General features: G+C 51.5%; 1 protein-coding gene across 4 annotated transcripts in view; it reads left to right on the top strand.

Moving 5' to 3' along the window:
• sec16a (SEC16 homolog A, endoplasmic reticulum export factor) overlaps nucleotides 1–19,856 on the top strand; it is a 20,416-nt gene extending 560 nt beyond the window's left edge. The window contains exons 2-32 of one of the 4 annotated variants that reach the window (XM_072662619.1): nucleotides 3,646–5,580; nucleotides 6,154–6,588; nucleotides 6,700–6,833; nucleotides 7,011–7,105; nucleotides 7,224–7,365; nucleotides 7,473–7,659; nucleotides 8,271–8,436; nucleotides 8,551–8,693; nucleotides 8,819–8,880; nucleotides 8,977–9,115; nucleotides 9,206–9,445; nucleotides 9,640–9,737; nucleotides 9,903–9,984; nucleotides 10,254–10,371; nucleotides 10,529–10,640; nucleotides 11,216–11,321; nucleotides 11,414–11,554; nucleotides 11,682–11,795; nucleotides 12,739–12,928; nucleotides 13,075–13,496; nucleotides 13,579–13,626; nucleotides 14,183–14,347; nucleotides 14,526–14,606; nucleotides 14,717–14,773; nucleotides 14,873–15,008; nucleotides 15,150–15,290; nucleotides 15,369–15,460; nucleotides 15,667–15,720; nucleotides 17,076–17,135; nucleotides 18,238–18,303; nucleotides 18,522–19,856. In XM_072662619.1, the coding sequence (XP_072518720.1) occupies nucleotides 3,706–5,580; nucleotides 6,154–6,588; nucleotides 6,700–6,833; nucleotides 7,011–7,105; nucleotides 7,224–7,365; nucleotides 7,473–7,659; nucleotides 8,271–8,436; nucleotides 8,551–8,693; nucleotides 8,819–8,880; nucleotides 8,977–9,115; nucleotides 9,206–9,445; nucleotides 9,640–9,737; nucleotides 9,903–9,984; nucleotides 10,254–10,371; nucleotides 10,529–10,640; nucleotides 11,216–11,321; nucleotides 11,414–11,554; nucleotides 11,682–11,795; nucleotides 12,739–12,928; nucleotides 13,075–13,496; nucleotides 13,579–13,626; nucleotides 14,183–14,347; nucleotides 14,526–14,606; nucleotides 14,717–14,773; nucleotides 14,873–15,008; nucleotides 15,150–15,290; nucleotides 15,369–15,460; nucleotides 15,667–15,720; nucleotides 17,076–17,135; nucleotides 18,238–18,303; nucleotides 18,522–18,587 (5,967 nt within the window). In that variant the 5' untranslated portion in view covers nucleotides 3,646–3,705 and the 3' untranslated portion in view covers nucleotides 18,588–19,856. Of the gene's footprint in view, nucleotides 1–3,210; nucleotides 3,550–3,645; nucleotides 6,589–6,699; nucleotides 6,834–7,010; nucleotides 7,106–7,223; nucleotides 7,366–7,472; nucleotides 7,660–8,270; nucleotides 8,437–8,550; nucleotides 8,694–8,818; nucleotides 8,881–8,976; nucleotides 9,116–9,205; nucleotides 9,446–9,639; nucleotides 9,738–9,902; nucleotides 9,985–10,253; nucleotides 10,372–10,528; nucleotides 10,641–11,215; nucleotides 11,322–11,413; nucleotides 11,555–11,681; nucleotides 11,796–12,738; nucleotides 12,929–13,074; nucleotides 13,497–13,578; nucleotides 13,627–14,182; nucleotides 14,348–14,525; nucleotides 14,607–14,716; nucleotides 14,774–14,872; nucleotides 15,009–15,149; nucleotides 15,291–15,368; nucleotides 15,461–15,666; nucleotides 15,721–17,075; nucleotides 17,136–18,237; nucleotides 18,304–18,521 lie in introns of those variants that run through there. The other 3 variants (XM_072662617.1, XM_072662616.1, XM_072662618.1) reach the window with 3 other exon arrangements.
• The last annotated feature ends 18 nt before the right edge of the window (nucleotides 19,857–19,874 follow it).

Below are 19,874 nucleotides of genomic sequence, written 5' to 3' on the forward strand. Positions count from 1 at the left end.
GGCTAGCTAGCTCGCTAACGTCTGTTAGACGTTTGGGCACAAAACGAGGCTCAGACTTCAGGGTAACGTAGCCAGCTAGCATGCTAGCGCTAATGTTCACGGTGTTATGATAACCGAGTCCAGACGTTGACAGTTAGCTAGCTAGCTAGCATGCTGGCTAATGTTATGACAGGGGTTAGTTAGCTAACGTTAGCCGGCTAGCTAGCTAGCTAGCTAACTCAGTCCTACACTCTTAACACCCCTCCAGTGCGAACCTAGAGGGGGACAGCGGGACAGCGGAGTGGACCGTTGCTGGTTCCGGCCGGTCCAGCAGTGACCCGTGGGTTGGTTTGTACTGTAGCTGTTTAGCTAGCCGAGCTAGCGGTGTTTAAAGGGACATGCCAGGGCTGGACAGCTTCAGCTCATTTTAAAGACGGTTATGTCCCCGAAATGTCCAGGTCCAGCAGGTCCTGGCCCAGCAGTTGGAGCGCCGGGCTGTCGATGACTGACTGACTGACTGACAGGGTTGTGGGTTCGAGGCCCGGGCTCAGCAAGCTGCCACCGCCACCTTGAGCAAGGCCTTGCCTTAACCAGCGATGCTCCCCGAGCTGCCCTCCACTCCGGGCCTGTACACTCAGTCACTGTGTGTCTCTAGTGTGTGTGTGTGTGTGTGTGTGTGTGTGTGTGTTTAAGCAAAGACGTCAGACGGACGTCAGACTGAACGTTGGTCTAAACGATGTGCCGTAGAACGTTCTCCAAGGTTCTAGAGTGATCAGTAATCCCTCATCCAGGCAGCAGGACCGTTAATCTGTGACATTCCCTAAATGGTTAAAATATAAGCATCTTTATGTTTGGAGAACCTCAGGATTGTTCACAGCGTCTGTAGAGTCTAGAACGTCACAGTTTGGTTCTTGTCAAAGTGGCTTAAGATTCCGAGAGGCGCTGGTTCGGGTCAGCAGCCGGAGTCAGAGGGAGCACAGCTGGCCGGGAGCCGGCTGGGGAGCCGGGCTTTGTGCTGGCCTTCACCCTCCTGGTGTTGGGGGCATTGCTAGTGATGGGGGGGGGGGGATTTCTAAATTAGGTGGAAAAATAAACACTGGACCAGACTGCTAAACGGTTCCCTATCGGAACCTGTCGCCTGTCGCCGGCCTTGGGAAAAGTTAGCGAGGTCTCCGAGTCCAGCGTAACCCAAGCTGGGCTTCTCCATCGAGCAGCGTATCTCGTTTCCCACCGTGTTCATATTCGGCTGTCGTTCCCTCCGTCCTTGTGGCTCTTATCACATATTTATGGCTTACTGAAGTCAGATAAAGGGGCGCTCCCACCAAAATAAGGCACATCTGGTGTACGGAGGTCCTGCGGGATCTCCCGGTTTAACCCCCTGGAGTCTATAAGGGCGGTTTTCGCGTATCGTCTTGAACGCACCTCTAAAGGCTCGGTCATATCAGAAAAGACCCTCGTGTTTCATATCGGACTTTTCAGAACCGTCCCGGCTCGCTCTGTAATCAGACCTCTGGAGCAGCTGAGTGAGGAGATACTCCGACCCAAACCCGGAACAACAGAAGTCAGAGCTTTTAGAAGTTCTTCATATTTCCTGTGGAAACCTCCTTTCACTCCTGTAGACGAAAGGTTTTGGGGCTCGAAATGAGTCTGAATGGGACGTCTGAACGCAGCAGCGTTTAAACCGCGGGAGGCAGAAGAGCGTTTCCATGGAAACGCAATTTCACCAATTACAGAGGAGAGATTTTTTTCGGGATTTTTTTTTCTTTGTAGGAAACCGCCATCATCTGCATTAAATCTGAGTAAAAGAAGAGTGGAACTTTAACGTTGTCGATGTCGTTAGGGTCTTGTTACCACCCCGTTACATTACACCCCCCCCAGGGTTTTACCTTACCATGTGCTAATGGAAGCGCTTGTGGAACGGTGGGTCGGAAGTCCTGCTCCAGGGACCCCGACCAGTGCTGATGGTTGAGCTTGGCGAGGTGGTGTATGGCTGTTCGGTCAGTGTGTATCCTAGGAGTGGCTGTGTGTGTGTGTGTGTGTGTGTGTGTGTGTGTGTGTGCACATGCTATTGTGTCTAAGGTTTGTTCTGTGCGGTCATCTTTCGTTGATGGTCATTTTGGGGAATGGCGTATGTGCTTTTTCGTATTGCAGTGGCAGTTCGGCGAGGCCATAACAGGGTTACTGTGCTCTGTCTGGCCGGACCTCTTGGAGCCGGATTCACAGCCTGGAAAGTGGGAATAATGGGGGAATAGGGATTCGCGGGGTGTCGCGCCGACCCAGCAGACGAGTGTTTCTCCTTTTATACGACGGCAGCTGAAGTTAAATGTGATTAATTAATCATTAACATTAAACACACTTTACCGCCACCGCACAGCAGACTGGAGTTCAACCTCCCTGTTCATCCCACCCGTGGAAGTGAACACACACACACACACACACACTCACACACTCACACACACTCACACACTAGTGATCAGGGCAATGTGAAAACCACCTAAACGGTCGGCAGCCACCTTAGCGCCTAGGGAGCATTTGGGCATTAAGTGCCTTGCTTAAGGGCTCGTCTAACCTTCAGGCTCCTCTAAACTTTCAGGCCCGAGGTTGCCGCCTCTCTCCTTTTGGGCCCGAGGTTGCCGCCTCTCTCCTTTTGGGCCCGAGGTTGCCGCCTCTCTCTTTTTAGGCCCGAGGTAGGCTCCTCTCTCCTTTCACATTTTAGGCCCGAGGTAGGCTCCTCTCTCCTTTCACATTTTAGGCCCGAGGTAGGCTCCTCTCTCCTTTCACATTTTAGGCCCGAGGTAGGCTCCTCTCACATTTTAGGCCCGAGGTAGGCTCCTCTCTCCTTTCACATTTTAGGCCCGAGGTAGGCTCCTCTCTCCTTTCACATTTTAGGCCCGAGGTAGGCTCCTCTCTCCTTTCTCATTTTAGGCCCGAGGTAGGCTCCTCTCTCCTTTCTCTTTTTAGGCCCGAGGTAGGCTCCTCTCTCCTTTCACTTTTTAGGCCCGAGGTAGGCTCCTCTCTCCTTTCACATTTTAGGCCCGAGGTAGGCTCCTCTCTCCTTTCTCTTTTTAGGCCCGAGGTAGGCTCCTCTCTCCTTTCACTTTTTAGGCCCGAGGTAGGCTCCTCTCTCCTTTCACATTTTAGGCCCGAGGTAGGCTCCTCTCTCCTTTGTCTGCGGTGTCCAGATGAATCATTTGCTAGACACCGTGCAGTAGGTTGTTAACCTGTGGTGCGTTTGTAGATCATCGAGGAGCTGAGTAAACGCCAGGACAGCTGTCGGCGCTCCGCTCCGCTTGGCTTGGCTTGCGCTTCTGCTCCATACAGAGATTTAGGCCCAGCACTTTGGGTTATCCAGTAACTTCAGGTCCAATCCTACGTTACTTAAAGACAGACAGACAAAAGAAATGCAGGGCGAAGTTCAGGCTTATTTATGTTTGTGACTTTAGGCAGCGTGGTGCCAACAGGTTCATCAGTGTTTATCTGCTCTAGAAAGTCCTATTCTGTTGGCGGTACGTCTCTTACAAGGACAAGACAAGCTGTTGGTGTGCATTTGCACATCTGTGTCAGTAACAGGTGCAACTTGAAGAAAGCTGGATATTCTGTTAAAGCAATTTCACGCTATTGCCTGATTGAGAACGCTCCTCTAAACCGGTCTGTTTTTCTCCGCAGGGACATTCTTCACACACCCTCAGTGTCTTGAGCTCTGGAGGACTACGTAAGTTAGTAGAGATGCAACCCCCTCCTCGTGCAGCGCCCCCTGGAGCATGTGGCCCGCCCCCACCTTCGTCCGGTGGGCCCAATGCGTTCAGGAGAACCCGGCCACACAAGCATGGAGCCGCCGCTACTGCACCAGCGCCTGTTCCACCTTCACAGCCAGTGTCTGATCCCTTCGCCTATGGGAGGCAAGCTCCTCCTCCGATGCCAATGGGCGGCCAGGCTCTGCCTCCTAACAGCAGTCCGCTTCCTGTACAAGCTCCTCCTCCGCCAGCTGGTTTTAGCCAGCCTGCTCCACTTCAAGGGGCTTCAGCCGGTCCCCCGCCCACCTTTTTCTCCCCTTATCCTGGTCCTTCGCGACCTTCACCAGCTCCTATCCCACCTCCCTCCGAGCCTGGCTATTTCAACTCCCAAGAACCAATGCCCTACATCGCGCAGTTGCCTAACCCTGCTCCTCCTTTCAGCGCCAACCATTATCAGCCGCCTCCTGCATCCTCGACACCGCCAGTGCAGAGCACCCCTCCGTATCAGCCCACCCCCCCTGCTCCTTCACATTTGGTGCCTGATCACGGGAGTCGCCCTCCTTCTGTTCAGAACTACTTTCAGCCGACTAGTGATCCACCACAGCCTTTCCATGCCCCTCCCCAAGCACAGGCCCCTCACCCTGCCCACTCGCCCCATGCCGTACAACCTCAGACCCACCCTCAAAACCACGGTCAGTCGGCTCTGCTGAATACCAGTGGGCCCCCTGGTTCCCAGCAGCAGAACTCCCACTTTTCAGCCCAAAACTATTTCACCCAGACGGGTGCAGCCTCAGAGCCCTGGTTCAGTCAGGTTCCACAGGATCCGTCTCAGCGTGCCTGCCCTGTCCCGTATGTCCCCGCTGACTCTGGAACGCTGTCTATGTTCTTCCAGGGCAACGACGTAGAGAATGAAGAGACTCTTTCTAGCGAGGGCCGTGTGAACGGGGTCTCTCACCCTCCTCATGCAGGGGCTGGACCCGAGGCCCCTGCTCAGTATTTGAATGACAGCGGGAATATCCGAGCCGTTGCAGGTCCGTGCGAGTCCGTTGAGAACCTGGAATGTGTTCCGAACCAAGAAGTGCTGCCGAGTGAACCGCCACCAAGCCATGCCTATGAGGCGGGGCCTAACTTGGAGACCCCAGACTCTGCTCCCCGGCCCGCCCGTTCCGCAAGTGTCTCATCCAGCTACAGCAATGTCAGTCATGGAAGTGGCCACGCCCCACACGGCAGTGGCCACCCACCTCGACGACATCAGGGTGTCGTTGGAACTTTTATCCAGCAAGAGAGCCCCCGTCCCCCTGATCCACCTGTTTCCCACCCTCCTACTGCTGGTTACTTTGAACAAATAGATTCTGCCCCTGCTCCGGAGCTGAGTCCCACATTCCCCACCCCCAGCCCCCCGAAGCCAGTGGGTGTGTTCCAACCCAGCGCCAACTCCTCCTTTGAACCTGTGCGGTCACACAGCATTGGTGTCAGGCCTGCTGAAGTTGATCGAGCTAGAATGGTTGTGGAAAAGGGTGGAGCAGATGGGCTGTCTGGAAACCTGGAGCAGCCTCCAGACAATATGGAGACCATCTTTTATCCTGGAGGGCAGGAGCGCAGACCTTCGTCTCGTGCCCATGGATCTCGCCGACCTTGCGATAGTCCTGCCACAACCCTCTGGGCTCAGAGTGATCCTGCCGGTCTTGGAGCCAACATTCTGTTGGCACCTGCCGCACCTCCTCTGGCTGCTACTCTTGTTCCGGCTCGACAGCCCAGTTTAGAGGTGATCCAGCCCCCAGAAGAACCCCTGGACCTGCAGCCCCCCAGGGCACATCCACAGCCTCCCTCCGAAAACCTCGAGAACCCACCGGACTCTGCGCCTCAGGCAGGTTTAGGTTATGCTTCCTTGTTGGTGACCACGCCTCCCGTAGAGGCTTTGAACCAGCCTGTCTTGATTGCACCACCTTCTTCCAATTATAACGTGATTTCTCCACAAAGCCCTCCTCAAACAGCCAATCAGATGAGTCCCAAAGAGACCACCTCGCCTGTTCAGCCACCCTCTCAAACTTTAGTGGCCAATCAATTGCCCCCAGGTTCCTCTTCAAATCAGCCGCCTCCTCTTTTCTCAAAGACGCCGTTGAGCTTTCAACCGCCCTCCAGCCAGAGCCCCTTGAATCTGGCTCGAGAGGTCAAAGATGCTCCGCCTCCTTCCCAGTCAGCCCGCCCCCCTCTCTCAAGGGCGCAGTCCCTGCGAGGTGATGGTCAAGCAGTCCAATCTCCTAATTCACAAATTACGCCTTCTGTTCCTGCCACCAATCAAAATCAACCTGCAAATTATGAGCTACTTGATTTTTCTATGCACCAACCACAGAGCACAAATCAGTCTTTTGGCCCGCCCCTTTCTCAATCTGCCCCTCCCACTGCCATGGTGAATAACACACCTGGCTTTTATCTGCAGGTTACCAAAGATGCACAGCAAGGTGCGCGGACTGACGGCGAGCCTCCGATTCAGGTGCCAACCACAAATCCCCCCAGACCCTCCAGCAGTCAGACTAGCGGCGACCCCTCTGGCCCGTCCCTCCCTCATAACCCAGTTTCAACCCAATATCAGCCTCCCCCACCGGCCACACCCATGTCCCAAGCTGCCCCTCCCCCTCTCTCTGGACAAGCCCCACCTCCCGCATATCCTCCGCAGCCTGAGAACCCTGCTGCCCCACATGAACCCCAGCGTCCCCCGTCTGCTCTTGGGGGTCAACCTGGTTACGGCGCCGTACCTCCTATGCCTGGACCTGGACCTGGATATGGAGGTTACTACCCAGAGTACCAGGATGGGCGGCATCCCTACCCACCTCAGTACCCGGTTATGGACCCTAGGGCTCAGAACTACTACCAGGTATCAGAAGTTTCAGTTCCTGGTGGCCTCTTTCATGTTGTGTTGCCCTAAAAGTTTGAGTTCTGTGCCTTTCTCTGTCTTACTCCCTTTCCCCCTTTTTTTTGTCTGTAGGATGATCCGTATCGGAGAGCAGATTCTCGGTACAGCCGTTATAACGGACCAAACCCTGGTTACCGGGAGGCAGAGCGGCAGCCAGAAAGGCCAAGTTCAAGAACCAGTCAGTACTCTGACCGACCCAACTCCAGGTAAGGTCAGAGACCACAGAGCGGGGCCAGCCACGAGGTCCATGGTATTCTCGTAGTCCTGTGGAAAAGACACAGTGGACACCGTGTCCTACAGTCTCCAGTACTTTACAGATGTCCTGCAGATGCTTATGGGTTCCTTAAACCCTTTCGCAATCCTTTTGGTTCTTTCTCTCTTAGGCAGGGATATGGTGAGAATTACCCCAGGCCTAACCGCAGTGCCTATGAAGACTACTATGCAAACTACTACAAGAAACAATATGAACAGTACGCAGGTAAGCACTGTTTTGAAGTCCTGACTGACTGTTCATCAAACATCATCAATATGCGCTCTTCATTATGAGTGTGCTAAGCTGGATGACATTGTTTGGATGTCTTTGTTTGTGCGTACAGATCGAAGCAGGTGGTATGACCCCAACGCTGCTTATGACCCCCGTTATAGAGGATACTATGACCAGGCCTACAACTGGTATAACTATGACCCTGAGGCCTACAGAAGAGCTGATCCTTACTACGGTCAGCAGTATCCCAGCAGGTACACGCATGATCTTACATACTCTCCAACTCCACCTTACTTTCTTCCCACCTCCGCCTCCCACCCCACCTTGACCCACCTATTTCCATGGTTTCCACTGTGTCCAGGCCCGAGGGCTACGATGATCCATGGCGGTACTACCCCGGCTACGACTCCAGTTTTGACGACGACTATCGCAGACGAGATCCGTACGCCGACGAGTTCGACCGGCGCTCCGTCCACAGCGAGCAGTCTGCCCACAGCGTCCACTCATCGCACAGCCGCCGCAGCAGCTTCAGCTCACGATCGCAGCAGGTACGATCGACTTTACGATCGTCTCAAAACAGTGTTCGGCCTCCAGCACGACTGGTCCAACTAACGTCCACCATCGCCAGACGCTGCTAACACTGAGATATCAGCTACAATCCCTACTCCTACTCAGACTGTGAGAAGAGTTGCGCGCTAGGTCTGCTACGGTCCGCAGCGCTGCGTGAGCCTGCTGGCCAAAAATGGGGATACAGAAAGTGATGCGAGTTGAGGCAGAAGCACGGCAAGCGAGGCGGGGTATGCGCTAAGCTAATGGCTAACTTCAGATGTTGCTGAGGTCATTAACAACCCCTTACTGAGCTGTTATGGCCGATTCAAACAGGAAACAGTCAAATGTGCAGGGTAGTGACTTCTCATAACATGACCTGCCTACGATTACGATTACGTCACGGTGAGCAGCGGCCGTTGCTCCAGTCCCTGAGGAGGGTGGGAAAAGAGTTTTGCGAGAGTTGAGAGTAACTAGTGACCACTGTTTGTTAGCCACATTAGCATAGCATTTCCTGTTGTTCACTAAAGAAGCACACGTCTGATGCCAAACCTGTCTTTGCCGATGGGCTGGCCGATCTGTGATGCGCCTCTTCTCTTTGTCTTTCCTGTAGAGTCAGGTGTACAGGAGTCAGCCCGATCTGGTTGCCGCAAGTTACGAAGCCACGGCGACCACACTGCCTGTGGATTATTCCTATGGTCAGTTTCCTGACCAGACCGACACGCAGACCTATAACCAGTACAATGCCACGGAGACCACTTGGACTGCCCCAGAACAGCGTAATGATCTCAGATTCTCTCTCTGTGTTTGAGTTGACGCTAAAGCTGTACTACAACTGAAAGCGTACACGCGTTCTCACCCTCCGTCTCTGTCTCTCTTACTCGCCGTCTCAGCTCCCCCGAGGCCGATGACCCCCGAGAAGTTCTCGGTCCCGCACTGCTGCGCCCGGTTCGGACCGGCAGGTCAGCTCATCCTGGTGCAGCCTAACCTGCCGTCAGCTGGACAGCCCGCTCTCGTGGAGCTCCACAGCATGGAGGTAAGGGATGGTTGTGCTCTGCTTTTTGTCTTGTTGGTTGGTTGATTGGTTGGTTGGTTAGCGAGAAGCTCACCTGTGGAAGGGGTCATGTACCACCATCTAATCGTGATGTGGTGATGTTCTAGACAATGATGCAGGACTCGCCAGAACAGACTGAGCTCAGAGCTTTCCCAGGACCTCTCGTGAAGTAAGTCTGACCTTTGCCTTGTAGGCCTCCCACACATAGACCAACACACACCCCTATACACAGATCTGTCCTGACCTCTGTTTGTTTGTGTATCAGAGAGGAGACCCACAAGGTGGACGTTATCAAATTTGCCCAGAACAAAGCTCAGGAGTGCCTCCGAAACGACGACCTCATCGACAAGGACTCTGCCGTCCTCATCTGGGAGTTCATAGTGCTGCTCTGCCGACAGAACGGGGTATGTTGTCGTGTGTCTGTACATGCCGGTCTGTTGTTCCGCAGCTGCTGATCATGTGTAACCCCAGGTATCTCTCCCTATCTCCATCAGACGGTGGTGGGGACAGATCTGGCCGATCTGTTGCTAAAAGAGCATCGCTCGGTGTGGTTGCCGGGGAAATCGCCCAACGAGGCCAACCTGATCGATTTCAACAACGAAGCGCTGGAGCGTCCGGAGGAGGAGGAGTCTGGACCGCTGTCTCTGCTGTCCGACACCTTCATGGGCACACCTGAGAACGCCGGGAAGGAGACTGAGCGCTTCAGAGAGTTGCTGCTGTTCGGAAGAAAGAAGGTAAGAGGACGTCTCTCTCTCTCTCTCTCTCTCTCACACACACCTTCATACACATTTTCATACACACACACTCATTTGGTTTCCATCAGCACCCGGAGTGAGCGGGTACAATTGGCACAACAAAAAAACCTTGTACCTCCATTTTTTTGTTCTTTAAAAGACCTAAACGTGATGTTTGTTGCCGTTCGCTTTAGGATGCGCTAGAGTCCGCAATGAAGAACGGGCTCTGGGGCCATGCGCTGCTCCTGGCCAGTAAGATGGACAACAGAACGCATGCGAGAGTCATGACCAGGTAAGGCTTTCTCGTACGAGCACCACAGCTGTGGTGAGGATGACTGACCGCCCTCTAACCTCCTCTAGAGGGCAGCGTAGAGCCTGTATCGGCCAGTTTTTTAGTGGGAGAGAAAGTTCAGTGGGAGTGAGGAAAACTGTAAAATGTCTTGTCTGCACGTTCCAGGTTTGCCAACAGTCTTCCCATCAACGACCCCCTGCAGACGGTCTACCAGCTCATGTCTGGAAGGATGCCGGCTGCAGCCACGGTAAGCCTGTGTGTGTTAGAAATCTGAATGGGCTTAAACCCAAGCCTCAGCTCTGGGAGGCTGGAACCTCCTGAAAATAACATGACGTGAATCAAGTTGTCAAATGACCTTTATTTATTTATTTCTTTTTATTACTATGTGTGTACGTTGACCTGTATCTTGTTACATTTATATATGTATCATATTTGAGGGATCATGTCTAACATAACTTGCACTGATATTCTGGTGTTGGCACCTGGTATTTGAATCCGTCTCTCGTTGCATGGCAGTGTTGTGGGGACGAGAAGTGGGGGGACTGGCGCCCTCACCTGGCAATGGTGCTCTCCAACCTCACGCACACTCTGGACCTGGACACACGCACCATCTCCACCATGGGAGACACGCTGGGTAAACATACGTTTACGTAGCACTCGTTCAAAGGATTCGTTCACTAGCTTTGATTCAATATTCTGAGTCAGTTCGGAGCATCTTTGTGCTACTCAGAAGCTGACGTGTGTGTGTGTGTGTGTGTGTGTGTGTGTGTGTGTGTGTGTGTGTGTTACAGCCTCCAAAGGTCTGGTTGATGCGGCTCATTTCTGTTACCTAATGGCTCAGGTCGGTTTGGGCGTCTATACCAAGAAGAGCACTAAGATGGTCCTCGTCGGCTCCAACCACAGGTACAATCACATACACTAATATTCTCCTGTTCAAACACTTGGCTGAATACAATCAAATGCTCAGCTAAATTCTCAGCAATGTTAGCATCGGGGAGGTTGTTGTACTTGTACCGATGTTGGATGAGTAGTTCTGCCACTTCAGCTCATCCTAAAGCTTTTGGATGGAGCTCCATCTCTCCAGAGAACCACACAGCCCCAGGGATGGTTGTGGTAACCCTTTGGGTCATTGGAGGGGCGCCTGAAAGATTAGGACACTTTTGAGGGGTTCTGAGTGGCCCCGGGGGCTTGCATGTTTGAGTGCCGAGCCAATTGGCCATGCTCTCTCCGGGTGGGTAGATGGCGCTCTCTTGCTCTCTCTCCTCAACACTGGCGGAGCTGGGGACCTGGCACTTTCCTGTAGCGCGTCGGAGACGAGTGTGAAGGCTTGTTAGTTTGGCGGGCGTTAATAGTGCTAGGGTGTTTCGAACGGGTGGGCCGCAAATTGGGTGGGGGGAAAAAAAGTGAAAGATCAAATAAAAGTAATTAAAAAAAATTAATAATTTCTCGCTCTCTCGCGCACTTTCTCTCTCGCTCAGCCTGCCGTTTGTGAGGTTCTGTACTTCAGAAGCGATCCAGAAAACAGAAGCTTATGAGTACGCTCAGTCTCTTGGCTCCCAGCCTCTATCACTGCCCAACTTCCAGGTTAGTAACACACACACACACACACACACACTGGACGCTGGGCATTCTGGTTGACCTTCGCCCCCCCCCCCCCCCTCCGTCCTCTTTCGCAGGTGTTTAAGTTCATCTATGCATGTCGGCTGGCGGAGGCAGGACTCTGTGCACAAGCCTTCCATTACTGTGAGGTCATTTCTCGCGCGCTGCTGACCTTACCTGACTACCACTCGCCTGTGTTCATCAGTCAGCTCATACAGGTACTCATACACATACACCGTGGTGACTGCCGCTCTGGTTCTCTTCAGTTATCGTCTGGTCTGGTCTGATTGATTGATTGATTGATTGATTTGTTTGTTTATTTTCGTCCTCGCTGTCTGATTCCAGATGTCTGAGCGGTTGAGGTTTTTTGACCCTCAGCTGAAGGAGAAGCCAGAGCAAGAGCTCTTCGAGGAGCCAGACTGGCTACTGCTCCTCAGAAAACTCAACAGTCAGATTAAGGTAGGTGTGTGTAATCCGATCTCATTTGTTGGTTACAGGGTGAGTAATTGGCGGTCCCATTTAGGGTCCAAATTGGGGAGAAAATGGGGGGGGGGGAGACTCGGATATAAAAACAGAAAAGAAAAATAAATTTCATTAGAAATAATATTTAATAAACTTAAATCAAGAACAAATGAAATTAAAAGGGAAAAAAGCTTTGACTAAATAAATTAACTTTATTATAAATAAAATTATAAACTAAACAAAAAGTGATAAATTGCCCTTAAAAATTGCCTTTAACAGTTACATAGGATTATGAAAATTAGGAAAGTCACACAGGTTCTTCTTGTACTGATGCCACCTTTCGTATTATTATTATTATTATTATTAATAATGGCTATAACCACATTTTCTGCTAAGAAATCTTATCTTTTTGGTGTTGGAGAAGCACTTACGATCACATATAGAGCACATATAAGCATTATTGCCTTAATGATTTTAATTTCATTAATAACAATAATAATAATAATAATATTCTAAAAATGATGTTAAAATTATATGATAATGTTTTTGATACAGAAATAGTCACCCATTAAGTAGCTTAAAAACGTACCACGCAATGATACATTAGGGCTTTTGAAATACAATTTTTGCATTTGAATTTGCTATTATTATTATAATGAAAATCATTTTAAAATATGATTTTAAAAAATTATATATAATAATATTGTTTTTAATTCAGAAATCTTCACAATTGCTTAATAAAGTGCCACTCACTGATGATACTATAGGGCTCAGCCTAATGATGGTTAGTGGGAGCGACCGAAGTTCAATACTTGATTAATAAACACTCATAAATACATGTGGGTTTACAGTCACGTGACTGGGCTTATCGACCGTACAGTAACTAATACATGATCTCTCTCTCTCTCTCTCTCTCTCTCTCTCTCTCTCTCTTTCTCAGGATGGTGTGATCTCGCTGCGTACTGACCGCGGCACTCCACAGCTGTCTGCTTGCACTACGCCGAGCTCAGAGGAACACCCCAGCCTGCCTGACCACTCAGCTTTGACCACCGACCCTCATAACCCCCTCATGACCTCCCTCATGCCGCAACCAGGCCCTCCCACAGCAGGGGTGCAGCTCATGCCACCAGGTGTGTTGATGCTGTGGGGTTGCAGATGCTTGGGTTGTTCTGGATTTGTGAGAATCACAAATTTATTTTGTTCTAATCAATCGTGTGTGTGTGTGTGTGTGTGTGTGTGTGTGTGTGTGTGTGTGTGATCGTCGTCTCTGTATTAGCTCCAACGACCATTTTGCAAGATGGGGCGGTCCCTCTGCAGCATGCTCCTCCCCCCACCGAAAACATTTCGTTTTACCCAGCGGCTCCGGTTCCGGTCCAGCCTGGCTACGTTCCGCAGTACCAGGAGCACCAGGACCCTTACCAGCCCATGCCGAACCAGAGCCCCACAGTCATATCCCCCACCGTGCCACAGCAAATACACCTCTACACCCCTGCGGAGATGTCTCCACATATGACGCCTGGCATGCCCTCCGTGATGCCCCCTGGGATGCTTCCTGGGATGCCCCCCCAGATGCCCCCCCAGATGCCCATGGCAGAAACTACGCCTACACCACCTTCACCTCAGCAACTGCCTCAGGCATCTCCCCCATCCCGTGGGCCCCTTCCTCAGATGGACTTCTATGACAACATGGCCCAGATGGTGGGTTTGGGAGTCATGGGATTTCTGAAGCTGCCGTTTTTGACGCAGCCGATGCTGATTTACCTTCTTGATTTGTGTGCAGAGTTCAGGACGAAGGTCTAGGACCACTTCTCAGTCTTCAACTCACATGGTAGGACAACCTCGCTCTCACACTCAAAATAATAATAATAATAATAATATTAATATTAAAATGGTCAGATTTCCCCCTTTTTCTCCCAAATTGGGTCCTGCCAGTTAACCCACCCGTTCGTAGCTCCTCCTAGTATTAGCAGTGCTCCCGACACTTGGAGGGTAAGCACTTATCACAGGCCAGGCAGCCGACGCGCTCTGAGGAAAGCTCCGGGCGGTCCCCAGCTTCACCACACCATCTAACGGACGTCACGTAAGATTTAAGAGGGGAGAGAGAGCATAGGCCAGTTGTGCTCTCTCAGAGTCCGGCTGCCGATGGCAAAGGAGCATGGCTTGGGATTCAGTGCAATCTGAAGACACAACACTGCCCTCTAGTGGTCGGGGTTTAAACACAACACTAAAGGAACCCCTGTCAGACGCCAATCTTTACACCACCTAACCTATTCCTCAATATTCAGTACTGTGCTGAGCGGCCCTGCTGCCCTGTATCTTCCGTCTGATTGGCTGGGTTGTTGTGCATGTCTGCTCTGATTGCCCCTGGTCTCTCCTTCGCTCAGGTGCCCGGACGCCGCTCGCGCACCACCTCGGAATCGTCCAATCATTCCGCGGGACGGGAGCGCAGCAACTCTGCAGCCAATCAGAGCTCTCCTCCTCCTCCCCCCATTCCAGAGGCGCCTACACAGGAAGCACCAAAGAAAACCAAGAAGGACTCGCCGAAAAAGGTGCGCAGACACGTTCGTGCTCGTTCTCGTACCCTCGTGAAGCCTGGGTTCATTATTCGGCTATTGATGTGTGACGGTTTAGTTTAGCACCGCCTTCGGCAGACTGCTCTGGACCGCGCTCGCTGCGAGACCTGTGGATGAGCCCTCTTGACGTTCTCTCTCTCTCGGTTTTCCTCAGGGAGGCGGAGGGGGTATCCTTAGCTGGCTGTACCGGAGAGGGAAGAGTGAAGTTCATCTCCCAGACGACACCAACAAATCCGTAATTCCTATATTCCCTTTTTTTTATAATAAAAGTAATATAATAATAATAATAATAATAATAATAATGATGATGATGATTATAATGCATTGATTGAATCTCCTTTACAGATTGTTTGGGATGGAAGCAAGCAGAGATGGGTGAATCTGGACGAACCGGAGGAGGAGGTGAGTTCGCTCGGGCCCCTGCTCCACGTGGACGTGACGGTCGCATTCTCGCTCGTTTCCGTTTATTCATGTTTGTATTTTTGTTTTTGTTTTTTCCAGAGTAAGCCACCTCCCCCTCCCCCCGCAATGTTTCCCAAAGCCCCCATGGGTGGTCCGGCTGCGGGTCCTGGAATGGGCGGACCTCCGGGTGCCCCGGGAGCAGGGCCGCCTGTTAACATGTTCTCCAGGAAAGCAGGTGGGCCGCTTGGAAGCAGCCTGTTGAGTGGGAGCTTGGTGCCTCGGTGATGGGGTTGCTTGGGCTGGGCTGACCCGACCCCGTTGAGGAAACATCCAGTGCATGTTAATGTGTGTGTGTGTGTGTGTGTGTGTGTTTCAGGCACTAGGGGGCGGTATGTGGACGTATTGAATCCGGGTCGTGGAGATTCCAAACCTGCTCCTGCTGTTCCTCCTCCTGCTGACCTGTTCGCCCCCCTCGCACCGATGGCCATGCCTGCTAAACTTTTTGTTCCTACAGCAGGTGGGTGTGTGGGTGTGGGTGTGGGTGTGGATGGATGGATGGATGGACAGTTGGTTAACATGCTGTTACTGTCTTCAGCGCCAGATGACCAGCAGCCGATGGAGGGCAGTGTTCCAGACAGCAGTGTAGACCACGCAGAACACACTCAGCCCAATGCTACAGTTCCACAGGTGAGGTTTCCACACACACACACACACACACACACACACGGTTTCAGTACCGTACACCCCATACATACATACATACTGTGTATGATCTGTAGGGCCACATCAGCTACTACTGATTGCAGGCCTTGATCAAGTGCTTACTTTGTGTGTGTGTGTGTGTGTGTGTGTGTGTGTGTGTGTGTGTGCACGGTCTTCCTCCTTCTGTTCAGATGTTTAATCCGACGCTTTTGCCCCCGGGTCCTGAGGGCACTCAGTCAGGAGAGGTAAGGTCACTCTGTACAGACCGCAAAGCAAGTCCATCATGCCGTGCTCTCTCCTCTTCCTCATGAGCGCAAACGCATGCATACACAGTCCTACAAACCTTCACACACACCTCATCAGGCCTTCAAATAATTACTAATTAATAAAAATTGCATATGCAAATGGATGCAAAGCACAAGCAGTCCTCAGTCCCGTGTTCTGTCCTCCTAAATCCACAGCACAAACTAGGCCCCCCCCTCCCCGAACCTCACGGTGGGTCTCAGCACGAGGTCGTGAGAAGCGCATGCATCTGGTTGTTGGAGTGTGTTGCAGCGCTTAGCCATGCAGCTAAACCAGCGGCTTACTTCACCACCTTGTACAGATATAGCAGAATGTGCCAAAACATTAGGACCTGTCAAAACGGACCCCTGTGCAAGACCTCGGAAGTGTATGCCGTCTTTGTCAGACAGGAGTAAACATGGGCACTCCCCTTATACGCAGCAGGGGGCTCTGCGCTCCCGTTACACCCTCCCGTAACCACCATTAGACATTCTGTTGGTTCGGCCCTCAGACCATCACTGGTAGGGACTCGCCACTGCCGATTGGGAGTCGCTTGGGAGCTGTCCCGCACCCCCAACTAGTCCAGTTGCCTAGACCTTCACATGCAGCACTGTTACCATTATCTGGTCATAATGTTTTGGCTTGTTAGTGTGCAGCAGAGTTAGGTGATCTGGGCCATATTTAAGAACAAGCGTCGAACACAATCATATCAATCACTTATTTCAATTCAGCGTTACACTCGCACACATGCGCTGCATGGACAAAAGTATTGGGACACCTACAGCAGCTTTTAGAAGGACGTCCAGTTCTAAACCCATAGGCAATAATAAGAGCCGGGGTCCCCCTTTGCTCTGCAGCTCTTAACAGCAGCAGCAGCAGGTCTTTTCTGCACTCTGCTCTGAGCTCAGCACTCGGCCCTCACCCAGCTCTGTAACTTTACGTGACGCTCGGTGGCGGACACCTGAATTCAGTGATTAAAAGGGGCGTCCCAATACTTTTGTCCAGATTCTATGGACCGACGCGCACTTTTGCCCCGCTGTCTAAATCCATGCTTAGGAGATTCACCGTTGCTGTGTGTGCAGATGTGTGCGTGCGTGAGAAGGGCACAAGCGAAAGCCACACACACACACACACACACACACACACACACACACACCGTTAGCTACTGAAGCGGGTAGTCGCCGTCACAGGCCGCTCACTCTGATGTCGTGATTGACGGGCTGAATCAGTCTGAATCTGCATGGGATTAATTTTGGTTTGTGGTGTTTTTTGTTTGTTTGTTTGTTTGTTTGTTTTTGTCGATCTCCTGCTGTTCTAGCTATCACGTTCTAGCTCAATGAGTTCTTTATCACGAGAAGTGAGTCAGCATTTAAACCAGGTACCTTCAGCTGGGTTCCAACCCATACACCTGTGAACACACACTCCCATTGTTCTCCCATTGTCCCCTTGCTCTCTCTCTCTCTCTCTCTCTCTCTCTCTCTCTCTCGCACGCTCTCACTCACTCGCGCATCTTTCAACTGACAATCCTTCTAGCCACGCCTCCAGCACGACTCCTCAGACGTCTCTCTCTCTCTCTGACTCTCACTGATTGGCCGAGAGCTGGGCCGGTAGAACCGCGAGCGGTGCTGAAGACGTGCCCCTGCTCCGCCCTCGTCACGCATGCTTGCATTAACCACTTCCTTCCCCGCATGCTAATGATCTCCATCCGCGTCTGGCAGTGATATGTATAGTGGATCTAGATGGCCGGGTCCAGTCTGGCAGGTCTCCTTTGTTGTAGCTGTAAGACTGGTGCATATTTAAATGAGCTCTGTCCTGATTGGCTGCCCTGTGTTTTGCAATTTGCTTCATTGAGAAAGCCATGCAGGTTGGTGCAACTGTCTAAGCGTTGGCTACGTGATTGGGAGAGGATCCCAGCGATGCCACAGCCATCCGTCAGTCTCCATAACTGCCAATCCCCCCTATCCCCCCTCTCAATAGCAGTTAGTGCTCTCCTCCAGTCGCGTGCGATTGGGAGAGTTCTAGATAGTGGAAATGACTGGGGAGAAAATCCTTGGTCAAATGTTTGTGGACACCTGCCCATCCAGTAGATTAGAAAGGAGTCTGCTTTCCTTCCTTTGCTAAAGTAAGCATTCTCTTCTCTTCTCTTCTGAGAAGGCTTTACCGTAGATTTCGGAACATGGCTGTGAAGATTTGATTGCATTCAGCCCCATGAGAGCATCAGGGAGACCACATCAGTGTTGGGTGGAGCTCAGTCAACTCCAGAGAACCCCCACAGCCAAGATGCAGACGAAGAGTTATGGGTGTATCTTGAGCGCCCCCTAGCTGTCTAGATGTCCTATACATATTTGTAGTGGCACTGTGTCTGTGTGTGTGTGTGTGTGTGTGTGTGTGTGTGTGTGTGTGTGTGTGTGAGTAAAAGTGGAGGATGGGCACTAAGGTAACAGTGTGGCTGTAGTAACGGTGTGCCTGTGTTCTTACAGGTGCCGGCCCAGGGAGCTCCACCCCCGGGGGGCGTGACTTTCTATAATCCCTCGCAGTTTGCACAGGTAAGCAGCTTCACAGGAGGACAGCAAAACCTTGTATGTGAAGACTGTATTCCAACTCATTTTGGAGCATTTCTATTGGTCCATTCGTCATGAATTTTTTTATTAATTAATGTGACTGTTATTAACGATGTGGAAGTATATTATTACAATAACAGGGTTGTAACGGTTCTCTCCTCCTCCTCCTCCTCCTCTTGCTCTTCTTCTTCTTCTCCCCCCAGTCTGCTCCTCCAGCTCGCTCCCGTCCCGGGCGGCTGGGCCAGCGCGAGTACCCGGCGCTAAAATAACAAGACTGGCCGCTGCTTTGGTTCTAGATCACGTCGGGATGCCTTTCCATCCAGACTCTCCCCAGCTGCTGGTCGTCCACCGCCTGGCCTCCCAGTCGTCACCCCCACCCCCACCGGCCCCGTCACCTTGATCAAAGTCGTCATCCCAGTTTATTCCATTATCTCTCTCTTTTTTTTTTTTTTTTTTCTCCTGATTTCTGGAGCGAATGATTTGTTGTGAACAAACGCATCAACCTCACTTCTCCTCCCGTTGTTCCCCCTCCGCCTCCCGCGCCTGGGACCGGACCGCCCTTCCCTCGGAACCGCGTGACTTTTTTAAGTGCAATAATTTTGAGTTAAACTTCTTCGCCTGATCGTAACTGCATTTCAGCCCAGTGTGATTGACTGACTGAGCGTGTGTGTGTGTGTGTGTGTGTGTGTGTGTGTGTGTGTGTGTGTGAGGGAAGTGAGAGAGGGGTTTGGGAGGGGGAGGTGGGGAAGGTGGGGGTGCCATGGGAGGCAGCCAGTTCGGGCCAGGTGTGGTCACCGGGCCTGTTGTTGTCGTGGTAACAGTGAGGCGAGGGTTGTTGAGTATTTTAGGTATTTATTGCAGGTTCCTGTCGGAATGAGGAGCATTAATGAAGCTTATTTTCTTCCTTTTGTTTTTGTTTTTTTAAATCACCCCCAACCCCCCCCTCCTTTGCAACCACTAACTCCACCCCTAACACCCCCCCCACACACACACACCTCTCTCACACAGTCTGTATATCAGAATGAATATTTATGAGCTATAGTGTCTGTGCGCTGAACCCGAGCCCCCACACCCCCCCACCCACCCCCCACCTTCCCCCCACCTTCCAGATTCACCCCTTTCAGGTAGAAATAGATTCATAGACTTGATTGATTTCTATGCCCCCCCCCCATCCCCCCTCCCCCCACGGGGTTCATGTATCGCCGCTTCCTTTGGTCAGTAATCCTGTAATGATTGATTTTTTATTATTATTATTGCTGATTATCATAATTTTCTTTCTTTTCTGTCATCTTCATCTCCTCCTCTGATCCCTGTCTTCGTTGCTCGTCTCGTTTCTTGGCGACAGCAAACGTTTTTTCTTTTTTTCTTTTCCTCTCCCTTGTTTTGTAATTCCAAAGGATCACTCTCTGTCTGTCTCTCTGTCTGTCTGTCTCTCTCTGAAGGAAGCCTGGACTCATCCAGTGTGTTTAGAATTGTGTAAAATTCTTGACAGGAAAAGAAACAAAGTGATGAAAATAAAGATATTTTTGAGCTCTTTAGCACTTTGGAAGACGTGC

Source organism: Salminus brasiliensis, chromosome 18 (assembly GCF_030463535.1).
Source record: "Salminus brasiliensis chromosome 18, fSalBra1.hap2, whole genome shotgun sequence".
Lineage (NCBI taxonomy): Eukaryota > Metazoa > Chordata > Actinopteri > Characiformes > Bryconidae > Salminus > Salminus brasiliensis.